This window comes from Martes martes (assembly GCF_963455335.1).
Source record: "Martes martes genome assembly, chromosome: 6".
Classification (NCBI taxonomy): Eukaryota; Metazoa; Chordata; class Mammalia; order Carnivora; family Mustelidae; genus Martes; species Martes martes.
The window spans coordinates 130,369,176-130,396,676 of NC_137893.1; the positions used below are offsets into that span (position 1 = coordinate 130,369,176).

At 36.1% G+C, this 27,501-nt stretch overlaps 1 protein-coding gene and 1 pseudogene across 3 annotated transcripts; both read right to left on the reverse strand.

The window, feature by feature from the left end:
* Positions 1-769: 769 nt before the first annotated feature.
* On the reverse strand, positions 770-27,101 carry SLC35B3 (solute carrier family 35 member B3). Of its 2 annotated transcripts, XM_080806818.1 has the most exons (11): positions 26,983-27,091; positions 23,038-23,173; positions 21,233-21,526; positions 18,844-18,965; positions 15,083-15,237; positions 13,697-13,804; positions 9,358-9,455; positions 6,574-6,666; positions 6,056-6,167; positions 3,379-3,448; positions 770-2,355 (listed from the first exon to the last, which is right to left on the reverse strand). In XM_080806818.1, exons 3-11 carry the CDS (start codon positions 21,431-21,433, stop codon positions 2,205-2,207), a joined length of 1,110 nt encoding a protein of 369 aa, XP_080662944.1. In that variant the 5' UTR covers positions 21,434-21,526; positions 23,038-23,173; positions 26,983-27,091; the 3' UTR covers positions 770-2,204. The 2 variants fall into 2 exon arrangements, with proteins under 2 accessions (XP_080662944.1, XP_080662943.1); XM_080806817.1 differs by lacking the exon at positions 23,038-23,173 and having other exon boundaries at positions 26,983-27,101.
* Positions 11,347-12,926, reverse strand: LOC308345122 (protein arginine N-methyltransferase 1-like; annotated as a pseudogene). Its single transcript has 2 exons — positions 11,779-12,926; positions 11,347-11,526 (listed from the first exon to the last, which is right to left on the reverse strand). The product of its transcript is annotated as a protein arginine N-methyltransferase 1-like (transcript).
* Positions 27,102-27,501: the final 400 nt, after the last annotated feature.

Genomic DNA, 27,501 nt, shown 5'->3' on the forward strand with positions numbered 1-27,501 from the left:
TTCTGTGCTCATAGTGGGGTAGGGTAGACAGAAAATGCACTCTGAGGTGTGACCGAACTGGGTTTGAAATCCAGTTAATCGTGAGCTAGTAAGTACTTACTCTGGTCCTCAACCTCTGTATCTGCAAAACCGTGAACATAATCACATCATCTTAGAGAGGCTACAAAGTTGATTAAGAGCCTGACTCTCAGAGTAGGCTGCTTGACAGACAGCTCTGGTTCTTTCTAGCCATGTAAGGTTAGCAATTGTCACCTAATCCCACCGGCCACAGCTTCCTCATCTGTAAAATGAGGGCAATACTTGCCCTTATAGAGATGTTGTGAGAATTAAATGATTTATTGAATATTTCACTTATAACAGTGCCTGGCACCTAATAAGCACTTAAATTTTAGTGATTATAGCAATTACTATTTTTAATTCCCTTATTAATTATATTTATTATATTTCTGTTGTGATCACATAAGATTTATGAATGCTATTATAAAACGTGACACAAAGTATATATTCAAATGTTGATTTCCTTTACTATAGCAATTATTGGGTTTCACACTACTCATTAAGAAGAGTACTCCATGGACACAAATAAGTGAGATGAGGTTCACCTTCATTTGATGGGAGGTTAAAAAAAAAAAAAAAAGCATATGGGAGTATAAACGGTTAGGCTGGCAAACCAATTTTTGAGCAGTGTTAAACTCCTTGAAAGTGGGGGGTGGGAGGAAGAATTCTTAATAGTAAAAGGTAAAAAAAAAAGTGTCGGTATAAAAGGATGCTTTGAAAAGTTAACATCATAATCTTTTATCAAGAACCTGGAAATTCGTTCTTAAAGCACAAATCCTTACCATTTTAAGAGTTTAAGAAGGCATAATAAAGTACCAACTAAGATTCCTTTCATTTCAAAATACAGAAACATAATCAGCACTTGGGGAAAAATACCCTCACAGTATTTTAATATATGACAAACGAAAATCAGTCAGAATTCCTTATGCTAAGTCCTTAAATTATTATAGGCTCTGTTGTACCCACGTATGCACCTACTAGTAAAGTCACCATCGGAATACAATGGAATTTTAAGAATGAGATTAAATATTCCAAGTATATCATACTCACAAAATGTAAGTGATATCACTAAGAAGGCAGAAACTAAGCTGTTTTAACTAGAATCACTTATACTGAAAATGAAGATCGAGATGATTTTTTTAATACACTGGAAGCAATTCCAAACCTCACTGCTAAAACATTAAGGGCCAAAAGCTTTATGAATTTTGACTCAAAACTGCAAACTACCTATTACACAAATTTGCTAAAATCTACTTGTGTTTCTTACATTTACCCTATTTAATCTTCAAGCTGTCAAATTAAATTTCAGTTTTATGAGAAAAACTATGATAATTTTATTATTTAATTATAATTTAAGACATGAATTATTTTTTCTTTAATTAAAAAATTCAAATCATTAAATCTTTTAGCACTTCTTTGATGGATAGTAACAAGTTTTTCTTGTGATACATACTTACAGGATGCAGGGTGATGACTCCTTTTGTTAGATGGTCTATATTCCACAGAAAACTTAAATCATGTTTTCTCTAAAGAATACTTTTAAATGATCAGAGAAAAGCCTAAGGTTTGAAGTTTACATAAAGCCTTACTACCAAAAAGCCTTTACTTCCCTCTTCATAACAAAAGGGAAAGCCTTCACTTCCCTCTTCATAACAAAATTCTAACAACATATTTATTTAAAAAAATCACAGAATAATTTTTATTTATAATGAAGTTATTCTTTCTAGACTTTAAGTCATCTGTTCACTCTTATAACAGAGAATCATTTAAATAATACCACCAAAATGAATAAAGACCAAACAATCTAAATTGATATTACTATATCAATTTCTTTGAAATGTCATAATGATATCCAATTAGTTTTGCAACATGGTCCATTTCCAGTGAAATTCTCAACAGAATGCTAAGAATTAGTCCTTCACACTGACATTTTATTGTAAGGTGTGGCAGATGCGGCTCTCTTGACTGCTTCAGAAGTCAAACAGTTAAACAAGTGCTCTGTGAAAGAGGCTGACTTCATAGCTGACCCATCCACAAACGGAGAGCATGCCTTCAGATCCTTTGGTTTTTATAATAATCCCTTTGGAAAATTAATTATTTGATGATTGTTCCCTTAGAATTCTATTTTAAGTAGGATGAATTACTGCCTATACGGTTTGTGCCAACGTCCTTGACTTCCTCATTTCCACTGTTTTGTTTAACAGATCATATAGTGATGGCAGTTTTATTTTATCCATATTTTTGCTGTAAACATTGAGAAATATACCAAGGACAACTAACAAACCAGACCACACGTACCTAAGAAGAGAAAGAAGGAAAAAATATTAGTATCAAGGTAACAATTTATTGTTAACCACAGAACTTGGTGATAAGTTCACAATAATTCTGCAATAAAATAAAATTTTGCTATCGGAAGCCTACAATGGCATTAAAATAAAAAATGGTATTTTTAGATCAGATTAGATAGAATTCCATCTCATTTATGTTAAGTATCTACAGAGAGACTTTACAAAATCCTAAATGTAGGTCATCTGAACTTTGAAGATAACAGCAAGTTCAAGTCCACGTCCTAATCAGTAGTCTAAGAGTATACTTAAAGCACCGAGTACGTCAATCAGCGATGGCAGTCCAGCGGTTTATCCCAGTTGGGTAGCACATAGGAGATAAAAAGTTGCACATGCTGAGAAAGTAGGGGAACTGACATAGATTGCTGTAATGTATACCTAGCATACAGGGAAAGAGAAACTAATTTATAGAAAACAATACACTGACTGAAATTTATCTTGTGGTTATCTTTAAGCTTACACAATGATAATTTCTAGGTTTGAACCTTCTCAATTACTAAGCAGCATAAATTTAAATGATATGATTTCAAACGCATACTAGACAATTGAGAAAACAGTCAGTGTTTTACAGGAAGCCATAAACTAAATAAACTTACAGCATAATTCTCTACCTCAAATCCTTTGTGGGAGAGGATGACATATAACAACTTTAAAAACTATGCATATATATATATGGTTTCATATGTATGTGTGTATGTATCAGGGCAAGGTGGAATCCTTTAATCTCAAGACATCACTCACATTCATTTATATTGGAAATGGGGTCACAATCGCATTGGGACTCTGGTTAGGCAATTTAAGCGTACATTATGATTTCTTCAAAATAATTAAATTTCTGAAATAGCAGAAGACACATCAATAAACTAGGGCTCTAGATGAAATACATTTTTTTTAAAAGAAATTAAGGCTGCTTAGGAGGAAATATGAAACCAGGTATCTACAAGTAGAGAAACTTGTTGAATTAAAAAGTACTTACTGAAATGTGAATGGTTTAGCAAAAAACATAAATGAAAGTATAATGGTCATGGCTTTTCTTCCTGTTGTCACTGTAGGAAGAAAAAAAGGCTGGTTTAGAATGTGCCTACCATCTTGGTAATATTTTGGAAATTACTTTCAACAAATATTTACAGACCCTACTTTGTACCAGATCTATGTGACACGCCAAGAAAACGATGGAAAGCAAAAACCAAACAGAAAGTCACTGTTGCTGCTGCTATAGCGTTTACAGTCTAAGAAGGGTGTAGACATTAAATCATACAGTTAAATGTTAAGAACAACTGTTGTAAGTACTTGATAAAGGCCATGACACTAGGGAGGCAGGTCATCCCTTAAAAACACTCAGTCTGGTAGGAAAGATAGGCTTTCCCAAGGAATGTATGATTAGGTAGAGCAGGGGCTAGTCTTTAAAAGTAGTAAGCTGAAGCACACACTAATACCTTAATCACGGTCATTTCTGGGTAACACCATAAATAATCTTTATGGTCCCCTTTACACATCTGTATTAATTTTTACCTTTCAAGTATGACCTTGAAGTCTGCTGTCAGGCTTGAAACCCTCCTCCCTGTCCCACCCATGCAGAGATACGACCTTGGCAATATGTCTCCATCATGCCTTCTGCCCCACTTTGCATTATGAGTTGCTATCCTCCTCTAGATGCTGAGCTTTACTTAGTTTCTTGTCTTAGTCATCCTATATCTCTGGATTCTACAGCTCCTGGCACTTACTATCTAAGGCATAAATAAACGAACTCCAAATGAAGAATCGGTTTCGGAAATGTGTCAGAGCCTGATTCCCCAAATCTGTTTTTCCTTCTGTGTTAGTAAAATGGACTCCCTGTTATGGGCATACCTTCCGCCTTTTCTGCAATTAGGTCTTGTCATGTGACAAGGTCTGGGCCAAAGAAATAGCAAAAGTGCTATTTCTAGGAAGTGTGCTTTCTAGGAAAATTCCATAGAGAGAAAGGTGTGTCCATCTTCTCCCATCCTGCTGCCTGGAAAGAGGATGAAGATGGCAGAGAAGACAGAAGAAGCCTGGTTTCCTAATGAGTATGATGCCACCACACCAGGTTAGGAGGGAGGATAACATGTGGGTTAAGAGCACAGGATGGAGCCAGACTGCCTCCCTTGGGATCCTGATTCTGCAACCTACTAGCTGGTTGACCACTGGGCAAGTCACTTTACCTCCCCGTGCCTCAGTCGAGCCTTCGTAAAATGGAACAATAACATATGAGATTATTGCGAGATCAAAATGAATACTGCATGTACAATGACTCCCGGTACATAATAACAGATATGCATGCAGCCACTATTATTACTACACCTGAATTTCTTCTACATGAGACAGAAATAAACCTGCCTGCACCTTTAAGATAAGGGCGGCATCTCACATTTTTTATACCAATCATAGGGTTTAATCAATACATATCGATTGACATCAAACCCTTTCTGAACAGTTATCTTATGAGCAAAACTGGAACCCAAACTAAGTATATGAATTTGCAACCTTTCTTGGTAGCATGAGATGACTTGACAGATTGTGGATATGGCCTGATCTACAATTACATACCCTCTGTTTACCATTAGCAATGTAAACTTTAAAAAGGGGAGTCATAAAATAAGTAAAAAGGGGAATCCTATGTCAGTAAGTAAAGACAAACGTTATGAAGCAAATAAACTTTTATATAGAGAGAGGTATTTATTCCTTTGCTTAATTTACTCTGTAGTATTAGAATAAGTATTCCCCTAAAACTATGAAATATTAAAATCAGGTAAATGACTAATGCATGTATGCATTATGATGTAAATCCTATGTATCTCTGATAGAAATGGTCAAGTCCAACCCACTCTCTTCACAAGAAAGAAATGAAGCCCAGAGAAGAGGAGAGAGTTATTCTCCAAGTGACGTGTCATTAAACATCACTGACATCTCAATCCAGTGCCCTTCATGACAATGCCACACTGTTCCCAATCCTGGGCTTCACTCAGGGCTCTCTATATGGAAGAGGCTGACAGTATTTGTTATCTGGACCATTCACTGGGCAAATGCTACAAGGTTAGCACACAGAGTCATCTGTCCTCCTCACGGGGCCTCACCTGTAGCCCCTCATCTGTTTTCCTGACCCCTCCAAAGCAAAACCAGTAGAACTCCCATTCCTCTAAAGTGCCAAAGTTCCTGCATAAAGCAGGTGGATGATAATTATTAGGGAGAAGAAAGGATAATCTGATTAAATCCCTAGAAAGTGTACAAATGAAAGGTCCATCCAGAAAACTTTGTTTAAAATATACCTGCCATACTTTAAGTGCATCAAAATGGGAGTTTTCAGTTGTAAATTAAAAGTGTATACAAAAGCAGGCTTTTTCTCTGAGGATATTCAGTCCATCATACTTTTTAATAAAAGGTCCTTTTAATGTATTTAAAAGTTACTATTTAGATAAATGTATATATTTGATTTTAAAATTAACCCTTCAAATAAAAAATGAGGAAACATCATTGTCTTTAGAATTTTAAAATACCATAAGCCAAAAAATAAATTGATGAAAATATAACAATTTTCTTTTTAATGCAGAGCAGATGCTGCCCGTATCTTTTGAAAAGCAGTATCAGAGAAAATTTAAATGCTCATTTCATAATCTAAGCAGGTGTATCATTCCTACCTGTTACAGCAAGAAGTGCACCGAAAATTTTAATCAGAGCCAGAACAAAGGAGATTCCAAAATACCCAGTGAGGGAAAAAAGGAAAGCATAACCATAAGTCTGAATTGGATTCTGCAACATATAAAAAAGCCTGTTAGGAAAATGCAAAACAAACCCTGAGGTATTACAAATGAAATAAAACTACAGATTTTAATCAACTTCCTGAGCAATAATAAGCCATTCAACAATTCAGTCAAGCAAAGATTCTTATTTAGTTCTGATTTAATGGAAAACAATGATGAAATTAAAAATCCCCAACTTTTACATTATGAATCGCTTAAAAATTAACTTACAGGGTAGAGAAAGGATACAATAAGTTTAAATACAAGTCATTTCATTTCTGAAATAATTTCTGATCTGCATATATTATATTAAAGGAGTTATCAAATTACATAAAAAATAATCTTTTTGAACAAGAAATACAGAGGGAACTATTTAATGGAAGATGTTTATTTTTAAAAATGTGATTAGTGTTTACCTTTGAACAAAATGTTACTGCAGGGCCTAATCCACTAGTGCATGTCAATCCCAATAAAATGTACACAAAACCGATTGAATACGAATACAAAACCTATGGTAGATAAAAAAATAAAGTGGAAAAGAAAATGCTATCAAACCAAAGGCAGAAAATGAAGGATTCACAATATATGGCCCAATTAATCTACTCAATTAAATCTGAAGAACAAACCATTTTTAAATGACATCATTGTTTCAATATGGCTTAGCTTTCTGGAGATAATGACTGAGCCTGTTTATAAAAGTTTACGGTTTATTTTACGCACATTGTAACATAGCAGTACTGATCCTTCCATGAATATACTTATATAATATTCATTTATTTGCCTGGCTTGCTTACGGAATTCAAACCACATCTGAATTTTGGGGTTCCAATAACACACATAAAACAAAAAAAAAAAACCTTCAAAGCTACTTATGAAACATCAGAAAACCCAAACATTAAGTTTCTAAAGATATTAACAGATAATGAAACTAAGCAGGGGCATATCTATTGCTTGATTTCTTAGTTTTCCTACCATCTTTCTATCCCAGCTCCTTAAACTCCTCTTATGCATAATCAGCAGGGACATCGTCATCACACTTGCGCACCTGTGATGAGTTAGGTACTAATAATGCTAATAATAATGTGCTAATCACGCTCTACATGAATTATTTCACCTACTTCTCACAGCCAGCCTATGAGTCAGACACTCTTAAATGATCAATCCTCAGTCTGCAGATAAAAGAAACTAAAACTTAGAGATAATAAGTCATTTTCCCCCATAAGAGAACTTGTAAAGCTAGGATATAAATGAAGCAATCCTAGCCCAGACTCTAAGCACTTAACCACTGTATTATATAGCAACTTTCTAGCTACTTATACTTCCTTGATTCTCTGATCTTTACCTTACTTAGGAAGAGTGGTGATGAATTTCAAGAAAACTTCTGACCGAGATTAAAGACTCCTTAAGGATGCCCATTCTGCTGACAAAGTAACAGGAAAGACCATTCCTATATACCCTTCACGTGGTATGCTCTCTGTCTAGCAAGGGGTTGGCTGTGAAATTAATGTACACATACACATAACTTTCCTATATCCAAATATCAACCAGGTAGAAGATGTAAGGAAAGAAAGGGCATTATTTGCAGTAACAACAGCAAAAAGATGAAAATAATAACTCCAATAAGAAATATGTCAGATTTATATGAAAAAAAAATTAATAAAAATCTAAGGGACGTTTAAAAAAAGCCACTTGAATAAAAGGAAAGTCATACCTTATTTTTTTTTTAAAGATTTTATTATTTATTTGACACAGATCATAAGTAGGCAGAGAGGCAGGCAGAGAAAGAGAGGGGGAGGGGGAAGCAGGCTCCCTGTTAGTAGAGAACCTGATGTGGGGTTCAATGTTCAATCCCAGGACCCTGAGATCATTACCTGAGCCAAAGGCAGAAGCTTAACCCACTGAGCCACCCAGGCACCCCAATCATACCTTATTCTTGAACTGAAAAAGACTCAAGTATATAGATGCCATTCTCCCTAACCTAACTTATATAGTTCAATGCCATACTAATCACAATTAACAATGGGGTTTTCTAGTTTATTTGGAGGATCTGAACACCCAAGAATAACTAATGGTAGTAATATTCTAAAAAACAAAAGGAATACTCCTGGCTAGTCCTAACAGATGGTAAATGTATGATAAAGCTGCTGTCATCATATGGTTTTGGTGCAGAAGTAAATTCAAAAGAATACTATTCTGAATCCTACATTAGAATATTATATGATAAAGAAGGCACTTTTGCTGGAAAAGTGGATTTTCAATAAATGATACTGGGACAAGTAGATTGATAAAGAAGAAAGTTTTTTAAAGTTCTGGTTGAATCAAAGATTTATTTAGCGGAGCCTGGGTGGCTCAGTTGGTTAAACGTCCGATTCTTGATTTTGGTGAGGTCAGTCTCAGGTTACAACACTGATTCCCATGTCAGGTGCTGAACTGGGAGTGGAGCCTGCTTAAAATTCTCTCTCCCTTACTCCGTATGCCACCCGCTCCCACCATCTCTCTCTCTCTCTTTAAAGCAAAAAAACAAAAACAAACAAACAAAAATTTAATTAAAAAGGCAAACATAACACGAGTAGACAACATGGGTAAAATCCTTAAATCTTCAAAGTTGGGAAAGCCCTTTTCAATCGTTAATAGGTAGCCAGAACCCATGAAGAAAAAGGTAAACCACATCAAAATTACAAACTTCTAAATGGAAAACAATACCAAATACAAAGAGAGAAAAGTGATGAAGAAAGGAAATTTTTTTTTTTTAAAGAATTTATTTATTTATTTGAGAGACAGAGATCATGAGTAAGCAGAGAGGCAGGCAGAGAGAGAGGAGGAAGCAGGCTCCCCGCTGAGCAGAGAGCCCAATGCGGGGCTCGATCCCAGGACCCTGGGACCATGACCTGAGCCGAAGGCAGAGGCTTTAACCCACTGAGCCACCCAGGCGCCCCAGGAAATCTTTAATATGCAAAAAAAATCCTACAAATAAGAAAAAAAATTATCAAATATTATACAGTAAGTTCTTAGCAGGGGTAGTGGTACATTTACTTTTTAGTTCTCATGATGTTTGAATGTATTACTTTTACAAAAATGATGATAACAAACTAGTTTAAAAATGCCATGCAAGTCCTTAATACCATAACTATTTCATCAGGTTAAGCACATCATCACTTTTGTGTCTATTTACTGTGAAGAAAAAGCGCTGGGGTACTTACCATTTCTGAATTAGAAGCATTATGCAGTTTCATAGCTTTCTCTTGAACGTTTCCAATGACAGCATCTGCGCACAGTGCCAGGGAAATAAGGATCACACCTTTAAGAAAGCATAAGAGAAACACAACCTCCTTATTTAAATAGGCGAACGACAATCAAGATTTATCAGAGATTTAATTAGGTTAAAAAAACAAAAGCAGATCTTAAATCACCTTGTTTCAGTAAAAGTTGATTTTTATCCATAACAGCTGTAATGGGCACAGATATGATGATGTTAAAAACACAAGTAACCGACACTATTAAACTACATTCAGGTTTATTTTGTTTCCCTATTAGATCAAATAATAGTTCTGCTTTTAAACAGGACGGAATGTTTGAAAGGAATACTATATTAAACTATAGAAGAAATTCTTGGGAGCACTACCGGAACTAGCAGTTAGTCGGTTAATTGAAAAAATCAGACGAGAAGGGAAATCATAAAAAGTGTTACCTACATTATTAAAATCATTTCATTTAGAACTCAAAAACATGCACACAGTTGCCAAGGTCTTTTCTCTGAGTACAGGTCCTAACTAAAATTCTGCACGTTCTCTTCTGTATAAACCACACTTGCAACACACATTGTTAATGCTTTCCTAGTTGTTTTTGTTAAAAAGCACATGGGAAACGCAGGAACTTCTCAAACAGTTGGGTGAAAGTGAAAGAATTCTGTCATACTTGTATGATATTTTTTTACAGTTGTTTCCTAGTGATTTTACTGACGAGTCAACCAAACTGTTTCAATTAACTTAACCGAAACTATTCTGTCTCTCTTCAAATTGTTTTTGAACAATTTAAGTAATATTATTACATGGTTATTGGAATAGGTACAACTGGCATAAACAAAGCTGGAAATCAACACTCATGCAAATGAGCATGTCTACCTGAGAAGCAGGCTGTTAACGGCTAGTGTGTGGGACACTGGTCGCCAGCCATGGTGCTTTACAGAAAGAACAAAAGGCAGTGTTGGTTAACTCCGGGAGTCTGATGGGATTTAAGGAACTTTCCCTTTTGCATTATTTTTAAACAATGTATAAGCAATTACAGGGAGCAGAAAAATATATGTGTGCACTTAATTGAGAACTTTCAATTCTTCATACTTATTCTTCAATTTGCCTTTTGATTATCTCACTTTGTGGCATTTATTATCGAATCATACATTTTTATCCACCAAACTTGATTTTGAATGCTCTTTTCCTTATTTCAAATACCAAATTTGTCGAAACAAAAAGACAAGCTGCTGTTGAAGACCCTGAATACAATATCCTAGCTCCTAACAGGCTATTCAAAGACATTCCAAAAATGTTCTGAGCAATGACAATGGTGTGAAAATACCTGAATTGCACCCTGAGGGGAATATTTAAAGGCAGACATTTATCTGAATAAGTAAATTCTGATACATTCACTTTATACATTCAAAGTTTTATTTATGTCTACCTTAAGTAACCATCTTAATAGTTAATCTAATCTCCTTTAGATAATATATTGTCAGACTGGGGGCTGTGATAAGTGCTCATCAGTTATTCCTAATGATGAAATATTATTAAGTTCAATTCTCTTACCAAATATTTCCTGGGGAGTCAGAATGGGTTGGCACTACATCACCATGAGAAGTCGCAGGATTACTGTCACTACCTCATTCCATCATTGTCCCCCATGCGCAAGTGTATACACTTTCCTATCCATTATTTCATCACCTCAGTCAACCCTTCCACTGCCCTTGTGTGAGGCAAGCTATCATCATTAGCTCTGTTTTAAAAGGGAAGCACAAAGGGGTCTGACAATCTACCCATGGTGATAAGTTTGAGTGACCTGAACAGAACTGGAAGACATGTCTCTGACTGCAAATTCTGTGCCTTCTCTAAAACTGCTTTTTCATAAAAGAGTCAATTACCTCAGTTTTCATATAGTCTTCCTCTTCGTGTTGCTGACATGAAGTGTTCCTGAAAAATCTAAGCCATGTCAGACACATCTATAAGCTTTCCAGAGTAAAACTCATCAAAGCAGTGATCACTTGTACTCTGAACAATCAAAATTGAAAGAGATGTAATAGGTTCCACCAGAATCTTCTGGTTGTCAAAAGGGTTGCTCCAAGAGGCTGTACTGGTTACATTTAAATCCATTAACTTAGCCTGGTTAACAAAGTTAATAAAGAAGGTTGACTCACAGCCAATAAGAAAAATTCTGATTCTTGGAAAGAACAACAAAGCTGATGTAAATGATTTTCTTCTTTATGTAATACTTTTCTTCTCATGAATAATTAGAATTTTTTCCCATTTTTCAGAGTTTCTCTGAACACCTTTTTATTTTATTTTTTTCCCCTGCTGAGGATCTACTGGTATAAATGCAACCATATAAAAGCATAAGTTATGAAAAACAGTCACCTTCCCAGCCCAGACCCCTAAAACTCCCTGAGATGGAAGGGAGGAAGGGAGAACCCAAAACTGCCTAAAAATGCTGCAGTCCCTAGGCCCATGCAGGCCTGCCCAGGATGGGACAGGAGAAAGCGGGTACCACCAACAGTCAGGGGAAAGCTCACACACCTGGCTCATGAAGTCCAAGTCAATGGTAAAGTCCAGGTCACGATTATTCTTGGCACTGGGCTGCATGCCAGTGGTGCCAAAGGTCTCCTCACCAGTCTTCACTGTCAGGTAGTCTTCCATGTAGAACACTGCTCCACCATATGTACAGGTACTCGGGACTGGTGAAGCCTCTCCTCTTGCAGCAGCAAGGGACTCAATGTTGAAGTAAGCCACAGCTCATTCCACTTCAGCAGAAGCTCTGGAGAAGTGAAAGTCAGGTCTTCCATCTTGACACTGTAGATGTCCACCTCCTTTACGAGGTAGGCCTTGGTGACCAGCTGCATGGGGTGTACCACATCTACCAAGGGCTCCTTGAGGACATATCTTTAATGCAAGACATGTCAGAGCCATATACATTCTCCCAGCAGTGGCTCTTGTCATCTTTGTACTGCCTGTCTTCAATGGCTATTATGTATAGAGTGGCTTGGTATGGGAATATTGGGCCACCAGGTGCCTGCCACTTATCTGGGGCACAGAGCACCACATTGAGCACTGATCCATAGAAGACGCAATAGCCCATCCACTCACTGATAATGATGTCCACCATCTCCACCAAAGTGCTTCCTCCACCTTCTTCTTGATGGTGGTCACCATGTGGTCCAACTTAGCTTTGACAATCTTCACCGCATAATCAGAGATACTGGAACAGTTGTTCCCAATGACCTTATGGGCTCTAGCCTTGGGAGCAAACATAGAGGATCCCTGTGCCTGAGCCCATATCCAACACCACCTTGTCTTTAAAGAGCTGCCAGTTCTGAAACGGAGTTTTGGTATGTGAGGGTGTGCACCTCATCTTTCAACATCTCTTCCTGAAGGCCGAAGTGAGCACAGCAATCAAAGTAGTAATCTCTGGATGTCATTGTCATGTCTTCAGCCATGGGCTTCTTGCTGCTTTCTGCCTGGTTACAGGAGACCTCCATGATGCATTTTGCTACCTTGGGTGTCACCATCTTCATCCATACCTACTCATCCTCTTGCCACAAAGAGGCCCCTCCCAATACCTAAGTATTTTAAATACTGTTTCTGTCAGGCTAGGGATGGGATGATAATAAACTTATGAATAAAACTCAGTAGTGTAAGAATGATAATACTGTATACATAATAATTTCTCTTCAAGGACTTTAGAATAAAAACAATATTCTAATACATTTATGCTTATTTAGTTCTAAATATACTATAATACCTATTCTGCCTGTGAAGAATCTAAATTTTATTTACAAAATTCCACCTGGCACACTGTAAGATAACTTCATGGTGGAAAGTTCAGGCACTTTAAGGTTCTAACCACACTTAGAGCACACAGTTCAGTATTAACATATAGCATAACTTTCCTTCTTCAGCTAAAACAGTAACAGATAAATGTACAATTTCAATTAAAAAAAAGAATAAAAACAGTTACTGATGTGATTCATCTATAACTTATGTGTAAACTTCCAACTCAGTCCATGAGAAATTGCTCTACCATGCACCCAATCGCAGAAGAGTTTGACTGGCCAAACAGCCTCTTGTCAGGTCAAAATACAAGAGCCTAAAAATAACTCTTGCATTTCCAGGACCATAATATTTTTACTATATCTTATATGGAAAGTCTGAAAGCTTTATGTTAGATATGAAAATCACAGATGTCACACCATCATTTGAAATTCTTATGAAATTGCAAAAGTTCTTACTCTTAAACCAAAATGCCTGCAAAATCCAGGAGCACAAATAATTTCCTTACCTGTCAGGTTGAAATTAGGTGCAATCGTGCTGTCAGCTAGGGTGAACCAAATCAGGCCAAGGCTCATACATACTGCAGCAGACACATCTGCAATGTTATAACGCTTCCCTGTGTAAAAAAAAAAAAAAAGTAAGCCAAGCTCGTTAACACAAATGCCCACTTGGCACAGTTTTAGACTATGTGTCTAACCAAGTTGAGCAGGATCTGCTCTTTATATCCAAAGTCAAAAATGTATGAAGAACGCTTAGATCAACGCCTGAGACAGTCACAGAAGGGCTTCTGAGAATTAATGACCAATGAGCACCAACATGTCCTTGTAAGTCAGATAGGACATCCTACTTTATATGTTATAGTAGTGAGTAAATAGAATATTTAGAGTTTGTGGACATGAGTGCCTCCTTTACTTCATGTATAATAGAAGGTATGAATTTTCTTATAGTTTATACATTTGCAAAGTAACCAGACCAATTATTCAGGTTATATAACTGTTTAAGTTTACAACTACCATAATCAGATAACTTCTAGGTCGGTGAGAATTAACCTGTTATAGTATATCCACATTTCAATAAAATCACGTAGTGTAACTTTTTCACAAGGATCGCTAAGGAAATATTATACATGCATGTGGTTTTTAATGAGAATTGGTGTCAATACTTTTTCCTGCATGAACATTTACCCTAAAATTATATTTGAAGTAGCCAACAGACATACTTTCATTACAGAGGGCCTCTGTGGGAAGGCATCAAATGTAAAAAATGAAGTTGGGCTGTATAAGAACTTCAGTGATACAGGGGCCCTTGATTATCAAAGTATTTCTCATGACAATGACATGAATAACAAAAACTTGTTCCACTTGCTATTACAATTTCTTCTTTACTCTTATTTCCACATAGCTTGTAACTTAGTTGGGGATCTAGGAAGCCAATAAGCCAGCAGAGTTGGTAAAAAAGCAGTTCTGCTCAGGTTAAGCTTACTTCGTAGTGAGAATTGCCCATTTGTATAATGGAGGGAGGAGGAGGAGCCCTGAGGAGCAGAAGAATGAAAGAATTGAAAAAGGGAGTTTTCCAGGTATTTCTGAGCTATGCTTACAATACATGAACACAGTATTTCTGGAAATGTGGTAGATTCCAGATTAAAAGAAAAAAATAATAAAATACTATTTTTATCTTTCTTGAGTACGAATTACTGATTTCTAATACTAGGAGATATCACAGAAGTATCAGTGTTTTTATAATACCTTATTTTTATAAGATGTCACTCAGAATTGTTCCAGTATTGAGAATGTTCATTGAAAATATTAATTGGAGTTTAATGTTTTTCCTAATGCTAGATGCCATAACATATCCTATTAGTTTCAAACAGTATGAAAATATATCATTACTATACCTTGAATAAAAACTCCTCCTAGCATAACAGGAATCAATTTGCAGCACTTGAAGATGACTTGGGTAGGATAATTCAGGTAGCCCAAGGAAGTATTTGATAACCCCATAGTACCCACAGTTAGAAAAGCTATTATCATGTAGGTTTTTCCTGGTATTCTGTAAAAGACAATTTTTAAAATCTTCATTTTGGGACCCAATTCATACTACTGTAAGATCATGTGTTTACAATGTGTAAATCGTCTAATTTCTGTTGAATATTTCTAGCAATATTGGTGAAATAGCACTATTTTAAAAGTTATTACACTTATATAAAAGAATGTTGGTAAAAACAACAATTTACCCTTATTTAATCAATCACAAGTGAGAACTCTCAATTGTGTGAAAAAATGGTGTACCAGAGTTACATAGATTCTTCCAGATGGTGTAAAAAAAAATGTTGGTAAGAGCTTTTTTTTTTTAACAGCTGTTCTACCATATATATAAAAACTGTCTTGACTGAATTTAGGAAAAAAGAGTTGAGTTTTAAACAATATTGACCTCCATAATAGTAAAAGGCACCTTGACTAATTTTCAACTTCTAAACTGTTGTTCTGTTTCCTAATGTTCCCATCTAGCATTAGGAAAAATACATTCAGCCCTTCTGCTAAAATAACCTGAGCAGAATATCTCTAGATATTCTGGAGTGGCGGCTTAAAACTCTAAACACGGTTTTTATTACCACGATGTCAACTTTAACTCTGTATTCCACAAGATGTTACAATAATCATCATCAAGATGAAGAATCTGATTCTCTCCTCATGATCCCAAATCACTACTTTGGGTTCTATCTGAACTTCCTAAACTGGTTTTTAATTTGGCATCTTCAGAATTTTGTACTATTATTGCGAGCATATGCTCACTTTGACTAGATATTTAATGGTCTAAAATAATCTTGTACACTGGTGTGACTAATACATGAAGTACTATTCACATAATCAGATTATGCTGCATACTTGGAAGTAGCTTCCACTTTGGGATTTGTGTTCACATTTAAATCAAGACAACAAAATTCCTCCTTATTTTTTATTTGGCTAGATATAAGGCAAAATAATTTATTGGAAAATTCAATTAAAATGTATCTTTTCCACTTATATTTCAATTTCGAGGCCTTTCCTACTTAACTACTAATACACTAGTCAACATTTAAAGTCCATGCAGAAATAACCTGGCATGCACATACGCATCAGTGTTACCCAAACAAGGATTTCTACGCCATCTGCGGGGTTTAATCCTCAGTGAGGTATCATCAGGGAAGGATAGCACTGCTCCTCCAAGTAATGATAGAAGTCACAGTGGTCCAATTTCCTCAGACATAAATTGCACACAGTGGCCAGAAAATAAAAATTTTTTTCTGCCTCAAGTCAGAAAAAATCACAAGGAATAGTGATTACAGAAGTAACAACCACAGGTAGAAAGAAAAGGAGCCTAAAATTCAGGAGGCCTGTATTCAGAGGGTCACAACTCTGACAGCAACCTGCTGTACAGACTCATGAAAACCCAAGTCCTCCTTGTGGTGTGTTCGTCCACTGGTCAGACCAGGACATTAGATTCATCATCTTCCTCTTGAGTGCCGCGTGGCTGTTTTATTTAATATCCCAATTTCTTACTTCTTTAGGCAGGGGGGTGGACTGTGACTTTCAACAGCCCCTTCGCAACCAATTTGACAGATCTCCTTTATTAAAACCTCATGCAAAGTAATAATAAAGTTACAAGGTAACTTTGGTGAAAAATAACAAGTTGTGTATTTAGGGTGTTAAGGCTTACAATGTGCTCCCCACACATTACCACATTAGATCCTCAAATGTCAGCGAATTTAAGCAACTCCCTTGAGGTCTAAAGAGAGTTAATTAGAGGCCATGCCAAGACTCAAATACATGTTTTCTGACTTCAAATCCTTTACTCTTTCAAGTATATAGTATTCATATAAACATAGAAGAAAGAAAGAAAGGAAAAAGAGAAAAACAACTAAGCAAAGAGTTTGGCGACTTAAAGGTCTAAAGAGCAGTGCCACTTAAATTCAGAAATATGTCATTGAGCATATTTTCATTGTAACGTACCTTTAAAGGCTTTTTCTAAAAATATTTTTTAATGTGCCTTGGAAATGAAAAAGTTTCAATTCATAATTATATTTATTATATGTCTGTAAATTCTTCTATTCTACTTCATTTATGTTTAAATCAACACAAATTATTTTATCTTTAAAAATGTTATGGTCAAAAAAAAATGTTATGGTTATTTGGTTTAAGGGTTGGGATAAACATGGCTGGAGACTCACTCCCTATTTCATTTGGGTAGATGAGAGGGAGGTATATCTTTTTTTTTTTTTTTTTAAAGTAGGCTCCATACTCATTATGGAACCCAATGTGGGGTTTGAACTCAGGACCCTGAGATCAAGATCTGAGCCGAGATCAAGAGTCGGACGCTTAACTGACTTAGCCACCAAGGCACCCTAGAGGTGTATCTTTTTTAAAGGAGATATCTTTGTGTCACTTTCCATTTTATAAAGATAGCATTAGATTCTTTTACTTTGGAAACAGACATCCAGCAGTTTGCAATTGGTAATGAATCATCATGCTTTCTTAGACATTAGTCTTGACAGATATATTTAATTACTTTCTATCACCTATATGGCTGAGTATCGCAGCTTCAGAGCATGAAAATAATATAGACGCTAACCTCAGATCCAAACATTTTTTTTACTATCACTGCTAGAATAATTTATTGGCAATAAAGAGAGATTGAGAGGCAAAATTAGAACTATGAAGGAATACTGTTATGATAGACTTAAATATTTAAAATTTTGTAGTTACCTTCAGACAAATACCAAAAACATTTTTGTAAGAAAAATAGTAGCTGTGAGTATTTTTTTATTTTTACTGAAAGACTAAACATTTCTATCATTGAAGACAGGCTATCAGTATTATAGTTCCTTGCTGCATTTAAACTGTTCAGTGTATACATGAAATATTCACATCTTAGAGTCTGGTATGACAGGAAAACCACACTTAAATTTACTAAGAATGTACATTCAACTTCCTAACCTCCTCCTGTTCATAATCAGGTTTTTATTGCATATTATTCTATATACTATTAAAAGTATTTTTTTTTTTTTTTTTTTTTTTTACTATTAAAAGTATTTCGAGATATTTCTCAAATCTAGATGGTTAATGCAAAATGTTATGTCAACAAACTCCTTTGGTTCTGATGAAAACGCGTGCTCTTCTGATGTCTAAACATGCAGTCTCAGTGACTGTACATTATAAAGAACACAATGTTAAACAGAATATATCCCACAAAATATTAATCGTGCATTTTAAAAACCACTATAAAAGTGGCACTGATCGTTCATTTTACCACTTTGATCTTTCTTAGCACTGTAAATCTTTCAGTAATTATACCCATTTCAGTTAAATTTATAAAAACACATATGTACATCTGAATACTTTGCTTCAAGAAGATACATTTGTTGTAATTTGATCCTAAACTACATTTTTCTGATAACATTACACTAAAAGAGAGACCACTTTCTTCACTGTACAACTGAACTATATTTAATATTTTTTGTAAGTTGATTATACTGATAAAAATTATTGGGTATCAGATATGTCTTAACTGCAAATGCATATATTTCATGTATAAGATACTCCATATTCCCAAAGAACAAAACAAAGAATTTAACTACTACTAATGAACTGTCAAAAAAAATAAAAACAAACCACATACCTTCTCCTTTTGTCCTGAATAAGCTGAAGTTCTATTAGGCCAAATATGGAGTAAAATGCAAACTGTACTAAAGTAAGGTACCAGCCATAGGACTTAAAACCCTCCATTGAAAAAATTAATTCCTGTCAAAAGATACATGAATACTGTTAAATTCTGGGACAGATCAATTTCCTCACAATAAATTCCTATAAACACAACATTTTAAAAAGAACCCAAGGCTCACCTCCAACAAGAAAAATTAAAAAGCAAAAAAACACCCAAGTCTCAAGGCTTCTCAGAGGTAAAATCAGAGAAGTTCAGGAGGCCATTCCGAAGAACTGATGTTAGATATTCAGGTGAGAAAAGCAAAGGGAGGGAGGGATAACTTTGAAGAAATGTTATCCCGAGATTTTCTTTAACAACAACAACAACAACAACAACGACAAAAAAAAGGAAAAAAAAAAGAAAAAGATTGCCAAAATTAAGAATTGCCCCAACAATGAGAAAGATAGTTGGTTCAAAGACTCATTTACTGTATAACAAATATATTTCATTAGAAGTCTATTATCTCAGGCTTGTTTTTCTATAGGAATTTAATCAGTTCAAACTAATAATGTGATTTTTTGGAATATTTGTGCCACAGATTATATAAAATTTCTACATGTAAAGGAAATGGCTACTTTGTCAAACATAATGTTATACTATTAAGTAATATTTACATTAATTATTAATAACCCATTAACAAGTCAGTAAGAGGTATTCCAATACTTGGCTTAATCGATTAATCACCCCCCTCCCCCGACTATAGACTCTGAACTAGATTTTGTACATTTAGGATACTGTGTAATTCCCCAATTTTACGGTTCATGTTCAAGTAAGTCTGAAAGGTATTTAGTATTTTTCTGGCATATGAACTATAAAATATGAAAATAGCTTTATTATGTTGGCACTACACAGCTAACTTCATTACAAAACCACAACCACTTTCTTTAAACTATTTTAATATGCTATTATATGTAAGAATTAGTAGCAGTGTTAGTTTTCACAAAGTAAAAGCAATGTTTATTTAACTTTAAAAGCTTTGCATTGTTATAAATTAAAATCTGACAATTTATCAAACAGAAAAAGATTATTAAAATTTGTAAATTTCTAATTCATATTCCTTTTGGCAATGACTAACTCTGCTCCCAAATTATTTAACAATGGCATTTTAAAAAAGAAAAAAATATTTCTCAACAAGAAATTGAAAACTGTGTTTGATAAAATTTACTATTTTTCATTGTTCTTCATTGTGATATCTGAATTTTTGTATCATCTGCCAGTGGGGAAATTAGTTTTTATAAATATTAAGATTTTTAATTCATGTTTTTGTTTTACACTAATACTCCTTATAGAATTTTTACAATCTAAGGAATAGTCAATTCTACCATTTTCTTTATTTATACTTCCTTTTACATTTCATCTCTATAGGACAATGGGAAAGAGTACAATAATTTTTAAGATCATTCTAACTGATTAATATGTTTACCAGAAACATTAACTGTTTCAACAAAACACATCTAGTTCCATTTCTTGAATTATAAGAAGTTTTCTTACATTAGAAAACTGCATAAAAAAAGCAAAGTTGTTAATGGCTGAAAATACTAATGAACTGACCATTAAGAAAAGCAGTCCCCAAGCATTCTGTTAACACTAGCCTGGCTCTTCACCCATCCAGCCCATGTCCCTGAAGGTCAGGAATTTGCTGCTATTCAAAGGTATACAACTATCCCATAACATAATACAAACAGAAGACAATTTGTAGCAATGTCAGAAATGTTTTGCACCAACAAAAATCACAGAAAAATAAGGTTCTGACAAAATTAGATTTGAAGAGGAAGGCAAAAAGAATGAGAACACAACAGGTGCTTCATAAAAAAGCAATTCAGATAGTACATGATTAGAAAGAAACTCCTGGAAAAAGTATAAAGCATCCTCATATACTTTTGCAAAAATTATTTTATTATTGAGCTCCAAGAATCAACAACGGACTAAATTATGGCTTTTGCACTATCATTCAATTTTATTGGAGAATTATGTTCCAAAATACCACTGAATACTTTAATCACTCTTTTTTAGAAACACATGGGTACAATCATCACCTACATTTTGTTAACGTATTTCAAATTTTTTCATAGTTTTAGTTTTTTAAGTTTGTCTCTGCTCCCTTCCCCCCATCTGAAATATTTAACTGTGAAATTTTGATCCCTGCTAAAAGTAGCAGACTAACTTTTTCTATTCTAAAAAACTCAAAAATGTGCATAAAGTTGTATCCTATAAAGATAACTATCTTGGACAAAACTATTAGTAATGACCATATTGACCTCAACTGTTATAAATAGCATCTTGTAAATAAGTAACTATTTTTTACCTGTAAATATCCATAAATTAGGTAAAATACAAAAACTCCAGCAACACATATGAAAAACTGAGTAAGTTTGTTAAATCTGCTGAGATTTATGCCAAGTACTACAATGTCATCTATTGACTTGATGTGTGGTGACATTGTCTGTGTTTTGGGAGGGACAGTGATAGAAATATATTTCCTGGAGTTGTTGAACTTGAGATCCATTGTTCTTGTTTTGCTGCATTCAGTGCTTCTAAAATTATCTTTATTGGTTTCCTCTCCTTTGTTCAGTGTTTCTTTTGCTTGCTGAGGCAAGTCCTAAAGAAGGAAATAAGCAATTAAAGCAAAAACATTTGGATCATAAGATACTATGCTCCAAATACTTCACATCACCCTTTAAGAATTACATAGGTAAATCTCCTTCTTTCTGGATATTAATATATTAATTCCTCTATCCAAGCTTCCAAGCAACCAAAAACAATGTCTACTCTCCAATTTATCTTCTCTGATAAAGACCAATACATCACTAAATATATGCCATTCTCATTTCCACAGCAAAAATCAAAAGCTAACTTGGAGTTTACTTCATTAAGGAAGTAAATATGCTTTTATTATGGTTTTTGTATGTATTAAGGATATCATTTGTAATTATCTATCCATGATAGTTTATGAGTGACATCTTCAACATTAATGTCAGTCTTTGCAGAAATGAGCTGATGCTCCTTTAAATACTAAGTCAACTGTAAAATGTATTTGTTAATGATGTTTTAAAATAAACTCAAAGAACTTAAGCTATTTAGAAAAGCTAGATTTATCAGAGACAACAGAAAGAAAAATATGCTTTAGCAACAGCATTTCTTAGGTTAAAAGTAAAAGTTTTCTTCCTTTGGAGACAATCATTTTCATTTAAAAAGTCTTTGGGGAGTTGTTGTTCAATGAATATCAAATTATAGTTCTATAAGATGAGTAAGTTCTAGAGACCTACTATATGACATAGTGTCTACAGTTAAAAACACAGTGGTGTGCACTTCAAAATCTGTTAAGAGGACAGATACCATGGTAAACATTCTTAACCACACATACACACAAAGGGGAAAACATGGAAGCTTATGGAGGTGACAAATGCGTATTACCTTGACTGTTATGGTGATGGTATCACAGGTATACCTGCATGTGTCCAAACTCATTAAATTGTGTATGTTAAAAATGCAATTTTCTTGTGTGTGTAACAATTATACCTCAATAGAGCTGTTTTATAAATAAGAAATAAAGAAGCCTCTGGAATTATAAAAGGCTGGAAAACATCATTTTTTGTTAGTCTGTGAAAAAAACAAACAAAAAAACATGAGGGTCCCCTAAATGACTGTCCATTTCACTTTGGATTTATATACACCAAAGAATGAGTTCCATGTGGAGGCTGAAGACAGAGTGAAGAATTATGACAAAGAACAACCGGAGGATGAAAAAATTATCTTCCTAGAAAAGACCTACTATCTGTTACAATCCCAATGGGAACTAAAATTTAGAATAGCTGAGGAAAGAGGATAGATAAGGATAATTCTGACAGATCTGGAAATCTTTTTAAAAGAAACTGTCATGATGGTTTAAAATGGCAAGAATTAGAATCCCTTCCTCATGATCATTTCTCCTTTGCTGTTTATAAAGATTAAATAAGCTATCTTCAGTGATTTAAATTGGGATCAAGGTTCTGAATACAACTTGTAACTAACTCAGGCATCAAAGAACATTTATTTTACAGGGCACCTGCCAAATTTCTAAATAGAAAAAGCATAATTTTAACAAGTTTTACTCTATTTCTTTTCTTTTACCTGTTTCTTCTTCTTTATATATTGTTCTTCCTTCCCACACTGTTTCAATCACACATCTCTGAGTTAAGACTTTTTAAGTCATCTTGCAGGATACCCTTCAGATTTGACTTTCCTTATAAACCATGCTTTACATGATCTTGAACGGAGAAGAAACAAAAACCTGAGTAACTACTTTCCATGTGTGTAGGCATGGATACAGAGTACAATTCAAATAAATCTCCCTCCACCCCTTTCAGTCAAGCCTTAAAGTGCCCACAATGAACTATTAATACATCCCTGAAAATACATTCCTGAAAAATACCATGAACTTTCAAATACCCTTGCCTTACATTCATGATGTTCTTTCAGCCCAATGTCTTCTTTCAGGATTTGAAATAAGCTTATTGTTTTTTCCTTTGTGATACCCTCCCTAAATTCCCTGAGCTGGGAGGGAAGAGCACTGGAAAGGCAGGCCTCCAATCTTACTTGTCTCTGCATCCTTGGTATCTGGTATACTCTGCACATATGCACACATACTCTGATGAACCAAATAAACTGCCCCTGTTCCTGGATGTCCTCAAAACTCCACCCTGCAATCACACGCTGTCTATCCAAACACGATTTTTCAAATGTACTCTGGTGCTGGCAAACTTTGTGAGCAAAACTAAAAATCGTATAGAAAACAGAGAGGTTGGGGGAAATGTGCAAATGTTTATATATTTACACAGAGAGAATAAATAAAACTTCTAGAAGACCTCTTACTTTTATTAGTACCAAAAATTTATCCCCCACCCCCACTTCTGCTGGAGGTGTTTGTAACTTAGCAAAATGGCTGGCATACTGTAATGATCCAATAAAATTACAGCTACCATAATGAGAAGCCTTTCCCCAGGGTTTGGATTTTGACAGATCTGAGTTCAAGACCCATTATTTATTTATTTGACAGAGAGAGAGAGAGAGATCACAAGTAGGCAGAGACGCAGGCAGAGAGGAGGAGGCAGGCTCCCCGCTGAGCAGAGAGCCGGATGTGGGGCTCGATCCCAGGACCCTGGGATCATGACCTGAGCTGAAGGTAGAGGCTTTAACCCACTGAGCCACCCAGGCACCCCTCAAGACTCATTTTGATACTGACAGCTGAAAAGCCTTGTGGACGTTACTTAACCCTTCTAAACTTTAGGTTGTACATCTTTAAAAGGGGGGTAAAAAAATGTGCCTATGGTAGAATTTTTGTCAGGATTAAATGAAATAAATGTAAAAGTGCCTAGAATATAGTAAGACAGACCACAAATGTTGGATGCCATTCAATTTTTTAGAACTATTGCTAGTGTGATATGGTCTGCTGACACAGATTCATCACCCTTTTGATGTGCAGCTGGAAATATGAAACCGGATTTCCAACCCAGACTTCTCTTCTGGGATCCAGATCTCCATTTCCAAATGCTTCTTTGAAAGCATTTCTACTCATGAGTTCCACTGGCAACTTATTTTAAAAGTGTCCAGGGCTGAACTCATTATGTTCCTTCAAACAAACCTGCTCTTCCTATATTCCCAATGTCACTTACTGGTATTATGCAAAAAAATCTGGAACTTATTAGACTCTTTTCTTTTCCTCACATTCTATATTTTGCCAACATTCCTGTCGACTTTACATCCATAAATGTACCAAGAATCTGTTTCTGACCCTACCATTAGCAGCTGTTTTCTCTTGCCTAGATTACTAGATTAGCCTGTTTATAATCTCTTCTTCCCTTTCTGATCCCTCTTTCACACTTAACATGACTGCTCATTATGCTTCACTTCTGATTAAAGTCCTATAAATTACAAGCTGGTTGATTCTCTGGACTCTCATAGCACTTTATAAAGATTTTTACAAATACCTAGATCATAATGGCCTAACTTTTTGTTTCTGGGTCTGCTTCTCTCACAGATTTATGACATCTTTAAGGGAAGAGACAAGACCATCTTCATTAAATTTTTGCACATAGAAGTGTAAGATATGAAATGAAGGACTCTATTGCACTTTAGTAAGCACCATTCAGTCAATAGTATCCTGCTCCTTTCCGGTAATTTGCTGCTTTTAACACACCTATTGGCAATCTTAGGAGTCGCAGATCTGTGCCAGACATGTAGAGTTAAATCCCTTCAGCACTGTCACTTCTTGGATATCTGTGCCAAAATATTGACATCTCCACTGAAATTTCCCACAAAGCATCTGAAATGAACATGGAAATAAATTCACTTCCTTTGCTTACTTGAGGTACCAGCACCAGAAAATCTGCCCTACAAGACCTTGCATTCAGAATGCACTTTTATTAATCAGAACATCACTGGTCAGATCACGTGACAGATGAAGATGCTGTGAACTCTGATACGTGGGTAACCGTGATCCTTAATGCTTGCCATATGCTTTCCATTTTACTAACGATGGATATTAATCAACAACTAAAGAAACTAGACCAATGCCCTTTTGGTGCAGGAAAACTAAAATCAAGCATAAAAACTATTTTCAAATTAAATGAGCAACATTTTGCTTTGCTTTAGAAATTCACAGTAACCTTTGAACTAAGAACAAAAAACCACAGGTGTGAATCACTGGATGAGGCCTCTTCCTAAAGTCAACACAGATATTTAATGTTACTTGGGGGTACAAAATAACTGCTAAAGTGGAATAAAAAGGCAGCAATTTCTAGAGCATATTGATATTTAAAAATTATAAATAACTGATGATATCACTGATTTACAATGACCTACTTAAGTCAAAATTATTTCAGTTAATGTCTTAATCTAGTTTTTTCCAAACTTCAGAAGAAAAGTTTCCCACTACAAAAGGGTAAAATATGAGGAAATCATGTCATCACAGCTCAAATAACCATTACAAACTTGATTCTGTATTTTGTCACACTCAGTGTTACAAATAAAATAAGCTTGCCACTATATATAAATTAAGTGAACTCTAAATATTGTGACCTATGGGTTGTGATTATAAAACAGTGAAAAATAAGAGTCTGTCTCATTTCTTTGTACACACTTCATTACACAAAGTTCAAGAAACAGTGCGCTCCTTACTCTATTTTTTTCAAGGGATAAACCTAAATTTAGGAGTTGATACATATTAAGAAATTAAGTACAAATTAAGTGCAAACACTGATGTAAATTATTTTCAAAGTGCTGCTGTATCTCTCTCTTCCAAGTTCCAAACTATCCCAATTCACTTAGGAAAGCGTTACTCCAAAAATCAATTCTCAACATCTGAGGTCTTACCATAGAAGAAGCGCATATACCCAACACTAAAAAACCCTCCGTGAGCACAGCAAAGCATTCCACCTTCCTTCAGTATTTCTTGGGGGGGGGGGGGGGAGAAAAATAGGTGGGGGAGAAAATTAAGCTGCAAAGACTGGAGAATCTGCATAACTTCTAGTGGGAATTTATCACCTAAGCTTAATAACCTGGCAAGAACAATCACCTTGCACTACAAATTAAGTGTTGAGCAGAGTAACCCGAACCCTATCTAACACAGAACGCGGAAGTAGCTCTCGACTAAGATGCAGTCCTGGGAACCCAGGCGACAGTTTCCCGGAGGCCCCTTACTATAAGCCTAAAAGGCCCTCCTGGAAGTGACCTCAGCGTCCACAGACGGGGGCCTGAGGGAGTTCCATCCAGCCACAGGGCGGAAAGGGGGCGAGGAGGAGGAGATACTCCTCCCTAGAAACCCAGCCAGTAGGTTTCCGTTCTTTAAAAAAGGGATTCACCCGTGCCTTCCATCCCGATCCCTCACGCCCGTTATTGATGAAGATAAACTGTGTCCAGATTCTCTGGGGAGGAGGGGGTGTCTGGGTCCCAAACACGGCGAAGGGCCGGGGGGCACACATCTACTCCAGAGTCGGTATGTCACCTGAAAGGGTGACCCCAGCCCGAGTGGCGCCAGCCAGGCGGAGCGTTCCCCCTCCCCAAGTCCGTCGCCATCACCTCCTGCTTCTCCTCTCCGCCTACTCCCGCACTTTCCACAGCGGTCGCCGCCTCCTCGCAAGGTGTTCGCATCCCAGGCGCCGCGCGCCACTTCCGCCTACGTGTCTCCTCGCGCGAGCGCAGTTGCGCGGCCCCGCCCCCTCGCCGGCCTGGGGCCGTCAGGCGGCGGGGGCGCGGTTACCTCTCGCGCATGCTCTCTCCTTTCCCGAACGCGGGAAGAGCGCAAAGTGAGCTTGAGGGTGCGAGGGACGCGCTTCTGCAGCCACTGAAAATGGCGTAGGAGCCGCGAACGTCGATCGGGTGGGGGCTTGTCAACCTCCAATCGGTGTTCGCTCGTCGCTGGTCTCTGAGCCTCTGCAGCTTTCCGGGTTGCTGCGACCTGGTACTCCCCGGGCCCTGCCAACCGGTGGGCCACCACGCAGGAGACCATGCAATGGCCCTGCGCTGACTTTGAGAAGGAAGTCTAGTGGAGAATGTTGAACCTGGATTTAGAAACCTTGGGCTTCCTCTTCCCTCTTC